Here is a 17,557-nt window from a genome sequence, read left to right as displayed (position 1 = left end):
TGGCCATGAACATGTGTTCTGTGCAGTTTTATCTGTAAGGATCTGCAGAAATTGTGTTGTTTACCATTATCTCATGTAGCTTTAATTCTTAATTGGTGCAGGAATTGAAAAAAACAAGAGGAAATGACCAACCACTGGGGGATCCCTGTGTTCAAAAAAATTCATAGTAAATGTGCAGTGGTGCAGTTTATTAGCATGTGGGCAGTTTTGTTTTTTGAAAAGAGTAATTGGAATTATTTGGTCGTCACTAACTCTCCACACGCTGCAATAACAGCCAGAGGCCTGCCCAAGGGTTCCTATACTCAGAGCTTTATCTCATCTGGAGATGCATTGAGCCAATCAGAGCACCTGTCTCACAAGCCCATTATTAGACAAAACCCCATGCCGTCCACAGAAGTGCGGCTAATAACACTGTTAGGCTATGCAGGCTCACTTCATTGTGTGTCAGAAAGAGCAGTACAGCTGTTCAATACAATCAAACGCACAGCAGTTATTCCCCTGGCCCAGAGGAGTCAAAGAACTTAGTCGTCTGCTGACGGACAGGCATGGTCAAACATGGCAAATGTTTCCAAATTAGTTTGTTGTGAAATATCATTCGCTAACAAGACTTTATTCATTAATTACTACTGATGATGCAAATAATGTCATCTGCCAGTAACTACACAAACCAAAACACATGCTTAAGTCTTCTTTTAAATATATAAAAGAAAAATCTATAAATTATAAATTACAGATGTCTGTACTCCACGATTTACAGCTGAACTTGGGAAATGTGTGATGTTTACACAGAGCCAGGCTTTGACTGCAAAATTGATGAGGCCATTTCAGTTTCATGTTGCTCTCTTATCCCTTTTTTGTTTTCCATTTTTACATAAGCTACTGTCATTTTAGTCAGTTTAATGAATAATTTTCTTCTAACAATGTTAAGGGATAAGGCTGGTCAATTACAATTTTTGTTATTCTAAACAGATGAACCCATGAAACCAAACACCAAAACCAACAAAGTTTCTAAAGAATAAAGTTCTGATTTGATTGGACAGCAGCACTTTTTCTTCTTCCTCACACACACGTTCATGTACGCACAGGCTCGTAAGCTCATCTCCCTCTAAACTTTTAATAATGAATCTTAAGCTCACGCTGCATATTGTCTTCCATAAATGGACTAATTATTGTCAGATGCTGTTACCTTTGCAAACAAGGTTTGGAGTTGACAGCTTTTGAACTCCACATACAGAACCCTCGAGCAGCGAGACTGTTTGAAAATTTGAGCCCGTAGGTCATCTGTGTAAGCAGGTTATTACAACTCATAGTCACATTTTAATGTTAGCTGACCATTAGCAGCTATAGTTATTATGACAGGAGTAAAAAAGGAAGTCAGTTACGTAGTGTGTAGAGCAGCCACGTGTTGTGCTGAGGAGGCCTGGGTCGATGGATGGGTTGTTTAAGCGTGACCACTCCACAGCCTTAACCAAATGTTTATTGTTGTAATCATGACGATGAAGGTGACCTATATGGTCGTTTAAGTTGGTGGACGTGTTGCGAGCACTCCTCTACCTCCTGCGCTGTGAACAAACACAAAGTTCAAATTCAGCCAAACTCCCGGACCAGACTAATCGTATGCACCACAGAAACTCATTATTCCACGTAATGTATCAAACATTTGGTCTGATTTCTGACGTAATTGGAAAGAAAATCACGCCAATTACACACATGGAGGGAGCGCTTAGATTGCCCAAACCCTCAATATTCTCCATCTTCTAACCTGTCACTGTTGAGGAGCAAAGACTCAAGACAGGCTAATTACCAGCACAGATATGTCCCAGCTCAGCCATGGCAGCAGCCCTGACACTTCACTGCTCCCTTGCACTGAACCACAGCAGTAACTAATTAGCATAGACACTACCTTTCTGATCAACACAAAGGATTCTCTCTTGTTTCCAATGACGTACCATGAATTTAAATGAGCCAATTAGCGAATGCATTTCCCCTGGTATCACAGAGTCTTTGATTGAGATTCTCCTGCACAGCAGTACAGCAGAAAGTTCAGCTACCCTGCAGGCCACTGCAGCTGAGAAGGGTGAGCGTCATGTAGCTCATACTGTTGATTCATTAAAGTGTAGTTTGTAGGTGGTGGTGATCAGGATAATTGATGATGCTATAGCCATTTTGATGACTATGATGATTTCCTTTTTATTATTTTAGTTTTTTTAAAGGGCCCCATATTGTGAAAATGGGTTTGGATTGTGTTTCGTGTGTGTCTTTTTTGTGAACTCAGTGGTATAGAATAAAAGTTGGGAAAATATGAAGTCCTTTAAAATGCCCCACCCATGCTTTACAAGCCAGTAAGAAAATTGCCTGTGTCTGTGGGAGGGAAAGACAGTGAGTATAAACAAGGTTTTGTTGCTAACTGTAAGTTAAGGACATAAAGTTTTGTTAGCAGCTGTGTTGAAGAGCAAGGAATAAGCCATTTGGACAGACTCATATAGTTTTTGTGTTTTAGCTGCAGTGTGCAGGCTAATGGCTAACAGTAAACTAGCTAAGTGAGTGAGTGTGCGAGTGTTGGTGTGGCTGCTGTTAGAGCGGATGGAGGTGTGCCAGTCGGCACAGAGTTGGGTGAGCAGTATAAACTGTGAATGTAGAGTACATGTACATTATGATCCACATTTTGTGATAAAAATAAATGATGCAGTCCTTTCGAGCAAATCAGTGTTCTCTGAATTTTGTGTTTTGCTTGTAAGGTCTTAACATGCCTGCAGTCATGTTTACTGTAGCCTTCCCTCAAATCTGATCCCAGGTTGTCTTGTGAGTTGGTCTGTGCTTAACCAATCAGAGTGCTTGCTGACGAATAGTGGGCGGTTACTTCTGCATAGCAGCAAAAATCGAATGTGTGTGGCTGGGACAGAGAGGGGCTCTCGGCAAAGCCAGGCAAAATCAAATTAAGAGTATATTTTCTTTGTTCACCACATTACAGAAGTGTAGATGATACAGGTACAATTTTAAGTGTCAAAATATGGGACCTTTAAAATCAGACAAACAAAAAATGGAATTATACTATTTATGTATTTTAATATCAAAGGGCTTAAAAACAATGAAAATAAGGTTGCACTAAAATTCGACTTTAAATTTTTTTAACAGAAGAATGCAATTTACATTTATTCTGTAGATTCTTCATTTTCTGTTACTTAGATGACTGTGGCTGATTAGCAGAATAATCAGCAGCTCTTTTGCATTTCCTCCCTGTTTTCCTCTTCATTTTCTGAAAGCATACTCTGTACTGTCCTTGCCATTAGAGGACCTTGTTCACCATAGCCTGCTGTGAATATTGAATATGAATATGATATGCATGTAATGCAGATATAATGATTATTGCAGCAGGAAACAGCAACTTTTAAAATCAGCGCAAATAAATGCACTTTTAACTACTTTCGACAAATTTATGTATGTAAAGAAAAAAAAAAAAATTTTGTTTTATTCCACAACCAGCTGTTGCAGGGAAAGTCCATTCCTAAACTGGGGTCGCTGGACCAGATCGAAACAGGCAGTGGAGATGTGGAGGGACAGTACAGCGGCGACTGTGATGATGAGGACGGTTGTGGGGGATCAGGTGGCGGTGAGGTGAAGAGGAAAGTCTCCAGAGTCTCCAAAAGTAAGTCTCATTCTTTTATAATTTAATCAAACAATTAACCAAGTAACCTGTATATTGCACCAAGGAAGCAAGGTTATGTGGCAAGAATATAACATTGGGGTATGAACATTCTTATGGTATTGGACTGGGTGCAATGATTTACATTTGGATATATGAAACATGAAACATAAACTATAGAATTTTCAAAACATAGAAAACAGACTTCTTTAGTTAAAAATAGGAGGAGAGTAATCAATCAATTCACAAAACACATCAGATTAAAAGAATGAAATAAGATTAATAACAGCAATGAATATACCATAAGTAATATACATGTATGTACTTACACTTTTTAAATTTCAATCCATGTGGTAAATTCAGCCTTTTACCCATCTATCTTTCTAAAAGAGGCGAATTTAAAATCCACGAACCACCAAGTTTTTGATCAGTGAAGGCCTTGAAAGGTGCAGTTGCATAATGCTATATTTTAATAAGACTTCCTCCAGTCTCCATTTTATGACAGCCATAATAATAGTCATTAAAGATAATAGTTGCTATGGGGACATTATTGCAATCAAGGCCTGTTACTTTAGAAATTATTGAAATTATTGCTCCCCAGAGGATCAGTAACCCCTGATGAATCACAGCGGCGGAGCTTTCCTCTTCATTTTGTTACCTTTCACACTCTCCACTCCTCTCAGCCCATGGATTCCTCCTTTCCTCTCCTCTCTCCTCTACTCTCCATCAAACATGCTAACAACCTGATTAATCACCCCGCTCATTCTGCCTATGGCGACAACGGGGGGGGGGGGTTGTCATCCAAACAAGCCGTTCTATCCGTGTAAATGTTTCCTCTAGTGCTTGTCAGTCTGTCTCGAGGCTTCAGCAGCAGCTCGGGCTCAGGAAGCTGCTTAACAATCGCTCATCTGAGGCTGTAGGGAGGCTCTGACATTTATCACCCATTACAGTAGAGCCGCCCTTTCCTTGTCGTAGGCCAGATCAGCCTGTCTCCCATATTTATGACCCACTGTCTGTTGTGACCTCTGTCGAGCATCAGTCCCCTGCTGCCTGACCCTCACACAAACACTCAGGGTTCTCCACCTGAACCAGACCTCTGGATAGTCCCTACAGAATTCTGCAGGGTTTAGCTTTTATTGCTGAATTTCGCTGAAAATTCATTTCTATTCGTGTGTGTGTGTGTGTGTGTGTGTGTGTGTGTGTGTGTGTGTGTGTGTGTGCGTGTGTGTGTGTGTGCGTGCGTGTGTGTATATATATATATATATGGGGGGTTTATTGTTGAAATAGAATTAAGTGGATTAGTGTTATGTGCAAGCCAAGGATACAGCAGCACTAAAAACATAATGTTTTATTGCTGTCTTACTGAAAAAGAGAATACTTAGTTTAAGTACTAATCCATTATATTTTATGAACAGAAACAAAAATAGGTCCTCAAATCATACTGAAGGAAAATACTGCAATTTCACAACACTCTTAATTGAACCTTACCATTGGAAAATGAATAAAATCCATCTTAATTTTTTTGTTAATGTTTTAATTGTTTAATTTTTCTATTCATCTGCTGGCACAATTCAAACTGAAAGTATAATACGGGAGGTTTAATCCAAAACACCTCTCCAGCCCGTAGGAGTCGATAAAGGTCACAGATAAACAAGCAACCCACTGTTCACTGAATCATTCTCCTCAATCATTGTCGCTAAGGTAGACATGTAACACTTTCAGACACCAACTGAGGTATGAGACGGGTTAATAAACAAGTGTTAAACCCTCATTTGGCTGATCATATGGGAATTTTAGTGATGAATAAACACTTAGTCATGGCCATGTTCGCAAGAACCAGTCTGTGTATGTAGTTAGCAGACAGAATTTCTTCATACAGAGCATATCATTGTGCTACTGTTGTTGCTCCAGTACAGATTAATTTAGTTCATATAATTTGTTTTGGTCTAAACCTACAAAAAGAAAAAAAAAATCAGTTGAAGTTGGAACAAATATCTGTTAGTTATAGCAAACCTATGAACGTTCTGTAGTAACTGAACAATAATCCTGTATTTTTTTTTTTTTTCATGTAGTTCTTTTTTTGGCACATGAGGGTGAGAGGAACAAACTATAAACAGAACCGTGACAATGTCATCACCCTTTAAGTTGAATGGTGAACTTGTTAGCAAACAGTTGCCTATTGACACACCCATTGGTTACTCAGCAACATTATCATTCTTTGGAGTAGTGTTTCTGGTCAACTGAAGAATCCAATATTCACGGTCTTTTTTTAGCTCAGTTTTTGGTATCAACCAACTCCTGAGGGAAATATCTGGCTCTTCAGCTGCTAAATGCTCCTCTGTGTTCACCATCTAGTCACTAACCGTGTCTATCAGAAACACCTGTAGAGCTCTTTAAAGCTGTGGGCAGCTGCATATACAGGTGATAATTCTCTGTAGGTTAATCACTTCAAGTGACTCCTTTCACACTTTCACATTGTTTTCACATTTTCATTTAATACATTGTTGTTGTAAAAATACTGATTACAGCTTCTTTAAGGAACGAGAAACCTGAGCGATGTTGCGAGCTTAATTAAAACATTGACTAAAGTCATGAGAAGTTGCCTGACGACATGATATGCTAAATAGCACACAGATTGGTTTGCTGCAGTACACGACCCTCGGTGCAGGGAGAGAGTTTGCTGTGTCTAAGATACACTGTGATGATCACACGCGCTCAGATCAGACAAGCGAGTAGTGCAAATCGGCATCAGCTGTACTCAGCTGTCGCCAAATGCTTGAGAGTCAACACATTACCATCCTTCTCCACGGATGATAAAAATGTAATTAATTCAGTTTTATTTCTTGCTAGAAATACAGTTGATTCCTGAGAAGTTATTACATCTTACTGTAGCAAGACAGTGCTGATAAATTGGCTACCATGAGGTTAAATCACTGGTGGTGGAGAATACAGTATTAATGAACGTTGTTAGTTTTTATTCCAGTCTGTGTGCAAAACTTCAAAACACAAAGCCAAAGAGACAGACATCAAATATTAAACAAAGCTACAGACCCAGAAACAAAAGCAACCATAGAACCAGGTAGAAAACCGTGAAGGTGAGATAAAATCCACCTCACCAAACACGAGTTCAACAAACGACTAAACTCAAACAGAGCTGAAAGGAACTTTAAGTAACATAATATCATCGTGGAATTATTCACAAGTGAGTGAGATCACAGGAAGTTTTTAAAACATAGATGACATCTTTGTCATCTGCAGGACTGTACAATATATTTCCAGCTGCCATTTAATGGCAAGTGTGCCAGTCTAGAATTTAATATGATTCCTTTCTCTGCAATTATCCATAATCCCTCTCCTTTGTGTCTGTGATGTTTATCAGCTGAACATGCTGACGATAGATCAGCATGATAAGGAAATAAAATGGGATAAGCTCAATACTGACAATACAAGCCTGATTTAAAGGATTATCCTCATTAAGCAGAATTACTGTTGTGTGAGAATGGTATGTATGTGACAAGAAGCAACAATGTGAGCAGTTCATCCTTTAGAAATATTTCAAGGATTTTTGAATGTTTAGCGTTTGCAGCAGGGTAGTATTTACTGCATTTTGGCCTCCAGATTGCTGAGCCACCTGAGAGAGTTTCCGTTTTTGTAAAAACACAATTAGGCTGATCTGTTTGTGTGTGTGTGTCTGTGTGTCTGTGTGTGTGTGTGTGTGTGTGTGTGTACACCCAGATAATTATTGAAAACACACAGTGAAAACAGAGAAAGATTGATTCACTTCACTCCTCACAGCTCGCTAGGTTACACAGACTGATGAAGACTCAGGAATCCCAGACATGCCAGATAGACCATGCGTCCAGAAGCTTTTGTGCATTTTCCTCTCAGGCCCTGTTTTTTTTTTCCAGTTATTGTACACCTGCCAATCGCCTCAACAAACACACACATCTGACTTTCCCTCATTAATTAAATGAAATGATCATTTAACGCTAATGAGAACCAGCACCTCGATGTCGGAACTATTGTGAGATCACAGTGGTGAGTATTGCTGGATCATAATTACTAATTATAATAGACATGACTGGAATACTCTTTGAAAAGCTATGATGTATCGCTTGTCTTTAGAGTCATGTTTTTCCAGCGTCCGGTTGTGTGTGCTTTGTGTAAGTGTAAAGTGGTTAAGGTCCTTTTTGCACTTATTGCACAAATTCAGATCTGAAAGACATCTTAACACTCCCAAATAACAGTGACAAGACAAATTTTAGCTTTGATATCCAGAACGTCAATTTGGTAAATAAGGTGAAGTCAAAGGGTTTCAAGTAGCTGGGATGAGAAGGTTCATTGCCACAGCCCTACTTTATGATTGAGCCTGATGAGATAATTATGCACCTGGTTTAATCACATAAAACCCTTGCCGGCCTCAGCTTTGAATATAATAAATCCAGTTTTGCCATTTTAGCCACGGTGGCTTATTAATCAATTGTGAAATGAAAACAAAACAAAAAAAAAAAAGTCTACAGCCATGCTAGAGGCTCTGTGAGACTGTATCAATCCACAGTGCTGCTTTCGGATAAATGTTAACGTCAGCATGAAAACATGCTCACACTGACAATGCTATCACGTACATGTTAAGTATATTGGCACCCAACATTTGTTCAATGCTAACATAGTTGTTGAGACAGTCCCTCCTAACCACAATTGTGAACCTGCCGTTGACACAACAGTAAAAGTCTTTCAGGATTCATCATCTGGGAACCATGAACGCCTGTACTGAATTTTGTGCCAATCCATCCAACAGATGTTTAGATATTTTACTGTATAACTATGAACTTTGACATACTGCTGCTGTTAGATGAAAAGTCAGTGAAGAGTTATCCTCCGGGGACTTTGAATGTCCATCTGTATAAAATTTCATGTCACTCTATTCTATCATTTTTGAGATATTTCAGTCTGGACTAAAGCGGTGGACCAACTGACTGACATTACATTTGTAGAAAAGTGTTACACCAACTTATCTACAGTTTGTGGCTGATTGCAACATTTACTCACTAGAAGAAAAAAAAATTCTTAATTTCTCAATTTCCTTTAATCCAATACTAAATCTTAGATTCCTGTGACCTGTCCACAGCATCTGTGGGGGAGAACAATTAAGAGGTTCTTTCATTGCTCCAACCTCAACAGGCAGCTCCAGGCCTTTTATCCAGCCTGGCATGGTTTAGCTGCAGACTCTGTGATTGCTTGCAGCGTGAGCATTGTACTGCAGAAAGACATCTGTTAGACGCAGTGGCAGCACGAGAGACACAAATCGATTTCTAGCAGGTAAGCACAATGAGGGGAAGGGCAGAGGCTCCTTTAGCATGAGTCTTATTAATTAATAGTGTCTCAGCAGAGGAGTGTTTGATGTTATCTGAGCTTCTCCCTCACAGTCCAGCGGTAAATGAACGGTGAATATAGCTGTTGCATATAGAACTCCTCCGCTATCTAATGTCAAGTGATAATGGGCATAACGGCGTTCATCAGGGATACAGGGCACAGGGGTCAGCACACATTTAGAAAAAGCAATTTGCTGTCATAGTTTACAGTGTTGTATACGTTCCAGCTCTAAATGAGAGATCAGAGAGATAGGGAATTTCATCAAGGCCACTTTGTTGGACATATACAGTAATAGGCCTATCACTGGGAGCCATTTGGAATTTTCCTAACAGGCTCTGTAATACTTGGCTGTGCCCATTAGAAAGATCTTTATCCTCATTACAGAATGAGATCAAATTAGGTCACCTGCTGTGACTCCTGCCCTCCTCTGTGCCAGTGAAAATAGGATCAAAATCATCTAGAGCAGTGTGGCTCATAACCTCTTGACCAGCGAGCTTTACTAGGTGGATTCTTAGGTTGTCTGATTATCACTCCATTAAATTAACCTCCTGAACTAATTAATAACTAAGGGATTCATCAAAGACTTTCATGTCTCAGGAAGACTGTACTCTTATACCTTTACAAAAAGTATAGTTTTATGGTCACTTCAATGTGTGTTGCTGTATATCAAAGCAAATGTGAGTATTTAACAATAAAATACATTGTACAAATAGGTCACAGCTAAATGACTAAACCAACTGTATGTTCTACATTGTCAGTTGGGTTCAGTACATTGTTTATTGAATGTAGAGGTCATTATTTTCAGGTTTGCACAATTGTCATTTAAGGTTATCAAAACTAATTAACCTTAATTGTAGACTTGGTACTGATGTCACACTTGTATTCTGGCTGGGTGGCTGTAGGTCCGTTAGTGTTGTATATCCATCTCTGACTGAGGAACTGCTGTCACTTAAACTGCTGCTGTAGCTGTAGCTGTTGTTGAATATTATGTAGTTAAAGCTGTTGTAGAAATACGACTTTTACTTAGACTTTGGGACCTTCACTTCAATTCAGTTTTATTTGTATAGTGCCACATCACAACATACATTATCTCAAGGCACTTTACAAGGTAAGGCCAAAACCTTACAATGTTATAGAGAGAAACCCAACAGTTTACACAATGAGCCACACTTGGTGTCAGTGGATTGGAAAAAACTCTCTTTTTCCGAGGGAAGAAACCTCCAACAAACCCAGTTGCATGTTTGGGTGAAAGAATAATCAAGTAACACTAATGCGCAGTGGCTAATTGACCCAAAACTAGACCGCTGCAGTCTTTTTCTAGAGCCGGAACCGGTCACCATTACAAAAGTAAATGGGTCCTGAAATAATCCACACCCACTGGTTGAAGAAACTAATAGTGCAGCATTAATGCAAGTCAGCACAAATGAACCATTTACTAACCACCGACTCCCTCCATGACTGTCTAACACAAGGCAGGACAACTCTGATCATGAAAGATCCCCACAAGGGTGTAGCAACGTCCAACTACTGTCCAACATGGAAACTCCTGTCAGACATCAAAGTCTTGAACCTAAAGTGACATGTGTGTCAATATGTGAGGAAAGCTCAGCAGGGAATTGGAAACAACACCAGAGGCCCAAAGCACCAGCTACTGAAGACAGAGCTGTCACTGCACAGCTGTAAATTGAAAGAAATGAGCCTGAGCACAGTTTGAATTACACAGTGGTGGAAGAAGTATTCAGATCCTTCACTTAAGTAACAGTAGCAGTACTACACTGCACTTAAGTAAAACTATGTATTGCATGTATAATGCAGGAACAGGATCCCTAAGAGTGTTAAACTATTTTATGTTATGACAGTGTGTAAGTGGCATTTGCTGCTCTAGCTTGTTGAGATGGTTAAGTACTTTACATACATTTGAGTTGTGCAATTGAGTAAAAAGTACAATATTTCCCTTTGAGTGAAGTACTAGTATAAAAGGAAATACTCAAACTACAACTACCTGAAATACGCACTTAAGTACTTAATAACTTTCCCCCACTGGGATTAGAGCAGGGTGATATATTATTATTATTATATATATATTATTTTATATTTATATTTATCTGTTGCCAAAATTAAAGTATTTAAGCGAATTCTCAAAAAACATAACAAAATGAGTTACGGAAATTTTTGTTGTACCAGTGTGAAGAGTTTTCTCATGCACTCCATGACCGTGTCATACAGTTTGTTGCAGTGATCTTCAGTTAAAAATATTCACTTAGTTTCAGTTTACTAGGAACACTAATACGGCCTAATACAACAGTCCTGCAATAAATCCTCCCTTTATAATGTTTAGTTTTTTAAAAACTATTTTAGAGGGGTGTTGATTCAACTGTGTGGTTGATTTGAAGGATTTATTTTGTGGTGCTGTTAAACTGTATTGCATTATACTGCCAGGCATTTCTATTCTTTTGTCCAACCCATTTATATCAATGAGGATAGGATAAATAACAGAAACACCTCCATCTAAAATGCATTACAATTCAACAGCAACACAAAGAAATCCTCCCTAAAAATTCTTACTGTTATGATATTGATTTCAAACATATTACTCAGCTGTGGTCTGGACAAACAACCTTAAAGCCCATCACCGAGTGCAGCACTCATAGATCCTAGCAACATCTTGCAGTATACAAGGTTAACAACACACTAGGAGACGTCTTTAAAAAACTAAAATCTGCTCTCAAAGTGGACAAGTGACTATCATTTGCTGCCCCTGCTGCAGTTCTGCTTTGCATTCAACCTTTCCAGGTAGATCCCAGTGAAGAATGGATATAGGTTCATGAGGGGGGCTACGACCAGTCACCTCGTGGACACGCAAGCCATCAAGCTGAATGACAAGAGGATCTACAGCAATGACACTGGAGAGCCATTTATAGTGGAAAAGTGTGACTGGGTGGAGGCAAATGGAGAGAGGATAATTGGACCTGAAAGGGTTTAACTGCAGCTGCAGGATCCTGGGGCCAGATGGATGAAATAAGAATATGTACAAAAACCATGTCTACACCATCTTCCTGTCGTTAACTAGTATTTATAAAAGCAGAAAATGCGTTGGGAACGTACACACCTCACGCATACTTCATACCAAGAAGCAGCAGCGTCCAAGGAACATAATTATCACCTCAATACTGTTCAACTGATCAATATTGTTAAATATTCAGCTGCCATCATATACACAAAGGAAGGATACCAAAGATGTTCATATTTAGGAAAAGAAAATCCTCACACTGTACAGAGGATTCTACCCAGCTTGAGACAGGCGAGGTGAGTGTCAAGGACACTGTATGAAACACGAGGCGTTCATGAGTACATTAGTAAAATGGCTCCTGTCATCGCAGACAGATGAGGCGGCTGCCAGTGATTGCCAGAAAAAGACACCATCTGCCATTAGAGGGATCCAGAACTTATGGAGCAAATGATTTGATAACGAGTTTATAGTCTTAATTCAGCAATTTTGCAAAGTTAAGTCTCATAGAAAGCATTTTGATTACATTTTGAAAGTGCTGGTAATATTTTCCATTAAGAAATGACTAATTTATTATGATGGTAATGGTATTAATCACCGTGGTCTTACTGTGAAGTACTTTTTTTAACAAGTCTAGAAATGTAATGTTATAAATTGACAACAAATGCCCTCAAAAGGTTCTTGGTCCCCTGGGAAAGTCCCTGTGGTGGAAACGCCCCAATAGACTCAATGCAAAATGTTTGGCCTGATTGATTGATTATGTATGAAATACAATATGACCTCCTTTCTGTTTAATGTTTCAGAACCAAGTGTCTACATGTGCTCAAATGTTGTGATAACAACGTTGATGTAGGAAGCTGAGTTGTACATTCTGTAGCAAAGTAAAAAAGGTGCTCTGTCTTTGTTGGCCTGAAGGTGATCTCGCTCGCACAATGATAGACACTACTGTAGCATCTAATGCTAGAGGAGTCAATTTCATTTTGTATACCAAGGCCAAACAGTTTGGATACTCAAAACTCAGGTGGCAGAAATAAAACCACTACATCCTGTGGGTTTAACTTGAGCTGAAAAACCTGGGGGTAAATATTTCATTCTAGACCTCAGAGTTCAGGAGTTATTGGCCAAACATACGCACTATTTTTCATAACACCCGTGGCTGTTCTATGTAACTTCTGCTGTTTAAGTCATGGCGGAGGGCTGTGAAAGCCTTATTTCTTAACTTCTTTCTTCAAGATCTGCAGTCTTGGTGGTAGACAGTGCTGGTAGAGACTCAGGGGGAAAAAGGAAAAATCTTAACACAAATAGTAGAGTTTCTACCCTGTAGGCTTCATCTCTTAACAACTGGAAATAGAGAATAACAAAAGCCAATTTACATACTCTCAAATTGGCATTGAAGGCATCCCTCATTCAATTTTAAGCTTAATCTGTTCCTCAAAGCTATGAATGGACTTGAGTGTGTGTTTCATTACGTTAGATGTTACATGTTATGTTCTTTTGTTGCTTTCTCAGTTGAATTTGACATGCCCTAGATTATTAAACTGCCCTAGATTACTAAACTACCTTAAACAACATTAACCCCACTGCCACCTACTCATCCACAGATTGTTTTTGAGGTTTTAGCTTCACTGTGGGATTATTTTATGTAATCAGTCTCTTGTGACTCATCATGAATTCCTCCCCCGTTTGCTGTGGGCTTATCTAACTCATATGGATAATCGTGCACCTTTTTCTCCAACTCAGCCTGCTTTCAACTATTGGGAATGGTAGATGTGCGTGACTTATCAGAATAGTTGATTAAGGAGGTAATATAAGCAAAGCAAAATTACTGTGTGCGAAGCTGTGCACTCTGACGTTTCACATTGAAAACATCAGAGACTTTATTTGTGACAGATATCTAAAGCAGTAACACTGCATTTAAATACATACCAACATATCACCATATTGAAGGTTTCTGGCAAACCACAGTAAGGCCATAAGAACCCTGGACAGCCTGGATCTATATTTATACTTTTTCAATACATAACATTGATGAGGTGAAGGGATATACAGTATATTTAGTTAGTAATCAATCAGCAATAACATAGACTGTGGATCACAGAAATAATGTATGACCAGACTGCCTCCTACTTTTCAAATACTCCAGGGGTTTTTCTCTTTCTTGTTTTATGTCCTTGTTCAAGTACACAGGAGAAAATACAGATTTTGCCGCTTCTTGTTTACGAATAAGAAAAATTGTGCCCTTTCACATAAGTAAGCCGTAAAAGCAGGCGGATGAAAGCATACAGATTAGTATCTGCTGTGTATTAACATATGGTCACAGCTCAGATTGGATTCTTTGTCAGATGAAATACACACCGAGTGTACTGTATGTGCTTTGAACGGCAGTGCCTGCTAACTCAAAACATGCGTGGAGGAAAATGAAATGCAATTGCTTTTTGATTTGCCACAGTAAACATAATGACACTTTTATTGTAAGATAATAGAAACCTTGCGTTTTCTTTATCATTTCCTTACCAGGTGTTTGTGGGTTTTTTTTTGTTTTTTTTTTAAAGGTAAAGCTTTCTAACCACAGTAAGTTGTCATTATCTCTAACAGCACATTCCTGTTTTTCAATCATTTTCTCATACCTTGCATGATTAACTGGCTGGCTTAATGAGCTGCGGCTTGCATGTGGAAGGACATCTCATTGTGTTAATGAACCATGAAAAGGGCAAGCACACATCATTGTGTGAACAGTTTTAATAATCAGCTCGGTGTCAGACACACAGCCCATATACCAAAAGTCTGCATTATCAATAAACACAGATGTTGAACGTTCCATGAAGATAGCCTAACTCTGATGAACTGGCATCCAATCAACTCTGACCCTTTTCCTTCTGCATGTCTCCTCCTATCCTCTTCAGCTCTCACACTGTCTGTGTGCTACCAAGCAGATGCTTTCAAGGCTTGACTGGCCACGTTTTCTCTTTTTCAATATTTTGCCAATGTTTGTTTATACGACTTACTCACTTTTAGCTTCATTTATTCTTATCTTTTAGCATTTTTCCACTGCAGCGCACCGACTCCACTCTATTCTTTTGGTACCAAGTACTTCTTCCACTCCAGATAGTAACCCCTTAATGTGGCGTTATTACTACAGTGATGACGCTCAAAGCTTTTTGTGACAATCTTCACTGTGTGTTTTTGCAGGTTGCCATACTAAAACTAAAGCACACTAACTAACAGGAAATGTAACAGGCTACAATGAGCGCTTCAAAGTCGCTTGGCTGTTTTAAAAATGGCAGGTTTGTTCAGAATGTCCCATCTCGTACAATGATGCCGTAGTAGTGATGATTCTCTCTGACCAATCACCTTTTGGTAACGCCTCAGTTTGCTTGGATCAGCGGATGTGATATCAAAAACAGTACCAGGTACCAGGCACTATTCACAACTGTTTCCCGATGGAAAACAAAAAAAGGGGAGTAGAGTCGAGTAAAAAAGTCGAGTTGCGTTGAGCCGGTACCATGCAGGTTGATAGACTGTGTAAAGACCAGGTACAATGATGAAAATAAGTCCAGGACTTTATCGTATTGTCCCCAAGAAAGTCTTATATCCTTTATTATTTTTGCAGATGTACTGGAATGTTGTGATTGAATTTAAACCTTAAGTAGTCTAACATCTTAGTCTGAGTATAGCTGAGTCTGATGGGTGGGTACTTGGTACGATAAATAAAAGTTTTGACCTACTGCAATGGTGGTCAGGGCATCGCCAAAGTACTACTTATCATCTGTGGCAGAATGTACGTATCAAATTGCATGGCGACCCATTCCAGTAGTTGTAGAGACATTTCACTCAGAGGAACCAATTGGTGGACTGACTGGCCAATCGATTTTGCCATCCACTAAGCCTCAGAGTTAGCATGGCTCAAAAAAACAAGTAGCCTCAGCAATGACTAAACTCAATTCTGCTACTTAACAGCACCATTTTATGTTTGAGTTGTTAGAAAGTGGTTGTAACTGTTCTAAAAACCAACTTCACATACAATAACACGAATCATATTTTGCCTTTGTGTCAAAAAATTTTGCCAGGAAAAAGCACAGAAAAACCGTTTGCAAGTGATTACCACTGTAATCAGATGTAATATAGCACTGTCGGCCCTGCTTTCATACAGAATCTTATATTTCCACTTGTGGCTTCATGAAAGTAGACTTTGCCTGACCCACACCACTTGTCGGCATGGTGACATACGACAGGCAGGTTTTGTCTCCTTCCTCTTCATGTCCTCTGAAAATTTCACTCAGCCTTCATCCTCAGACCTCCAAGGTCATCCTTAGATGTGCTTCAGCAGCCCTGGCAGACCCACGCGCTGCTCTCCCATCATCCCTCCTCTCTGTCTGCCTGACCTGCCAGGCAGAAAAAAACCTATCTACTGTATGTCTGCTGCAGAAGCCCTCAGCTCACCCTCTCTTTCACTAGTATGCACACCCACAACCACATTTATACAGAAGCATGCGTGGTGTGACACACACACACACACACACACACACACACACACACACACACACACACACACACACACACTCATACACAGTCGCTGAGAGAAACACATCAGGTGAACCGGTGAAAATCTGAGTCGGCCAACAGGAACAAGGTGTCTGAGTCTACTCAGACTGATGTTTTGTGCTGACCTTCAGTGATAATGGATCAGAAATAATGGAAAAGGCTGATATCCAGGCAAGAAACATTGCTGCAGAAGCTTGATGTTTGTCATGGTCGTGAATGGAGAGGACAAGCTTGATGTTATATTTTGAGGTTAAATTGTGGTCATGATTTATCACGCAGCAACAGTTACGTTATTATTAAAAACATGGTGTCTCAGTGGATAAATAAAAAAATGCAAATAGAATCCTTCAGCTTGAATAATCGGCCTTTGATTGCCATGTCCAAGGCCTGCATCGGTGCACTGGAATAAGAAATGGCTTTTTGTAGCATTCAGGATGCATACAACTCGCCGTTCTACTCAGTTTCACACATCATTTCTGAGCAAATGTGCACATGAACATCATACTGCTCAAATGTGTTGGGTGTTAGTTGTTACGGCTATATTGTTCTTTTTTTTTTTTCTTTTTTTTTAGCTTTTAGTCCACATTAAAAGGACATTTGTTCAAATTGGGCAGTCCTTTCTCTTCTGTGATATAATCATCATAATAACACAATTATTATTTAAAAAGTAATTAAATGAACACTGTTGTTTGTCTTCATTTTTTTTTTTCTCAGATGTGAGAATCTGCTGTTTTCTTTCCAATATGTCATTGTTAAATAAATATCTTAATAAACTTAATATACATACAGTTAATACGCACTTCATAAATATAAAAAAAACCAAGCATTACACAGATGTCATCTTGGGCTCCAGGAAATTGTGATCGTATTTTTTCAAAGTTTTTTTATATTTCATAGACTAGACAAATAAGCAATTTAATTTAAAAAAAAAAAACAGCAAATTAACTGATGATGAAAAAAGTCTGTGATGATACCATCACATGAAGGCAAAA

The 17,557-nt window shown here is 39.1% G+C and overlaps 1 protein-coding gene across 1 annotated transcript in view; it reads left to right on the top strand.

Moving 5' to 3' along the window:
- The window catches only part of gpc5a (glypican 5a), a 124,564-nt gene that overhangs the window by 72,887 nt on the left and 34,120 nt on the right, over positions 1-17,557 (top strand). The window contains exon 8 of the mRNA XM_023424302.2: positions 3,484-3,646. Within this exon, the coding sequence (XP_023280070.1) occupies positions 3,484-3,646 (163 nt within the window). The remainder of the gene's footprint in view (positions 1-3,483; positions 3,647-17,557) is intronic.

The sequence above is a fragment of the Seriola lalandi genome, unplaced genomic scaffold (genome assembly GCF_002814215.2).
Source record: "Seriola lalandi dorsalis isolate HSWRI2012SDOR001 ecotype SW California unplaced genomic scaffold, Sedor1 jcf7180002054735, whole genome shotgun sequence".
Classification (NCBI taxonomy): Eukaryota; Metazoa; Chordata; class Actinopteri; order Carangiformes; family Carangidae; genus Seriola; species Seriola lalandi.
Note: the sequence above shows the minus strand (reverse complement) of the source record. Positions and strands in the feature narration are given on the sequence as shown.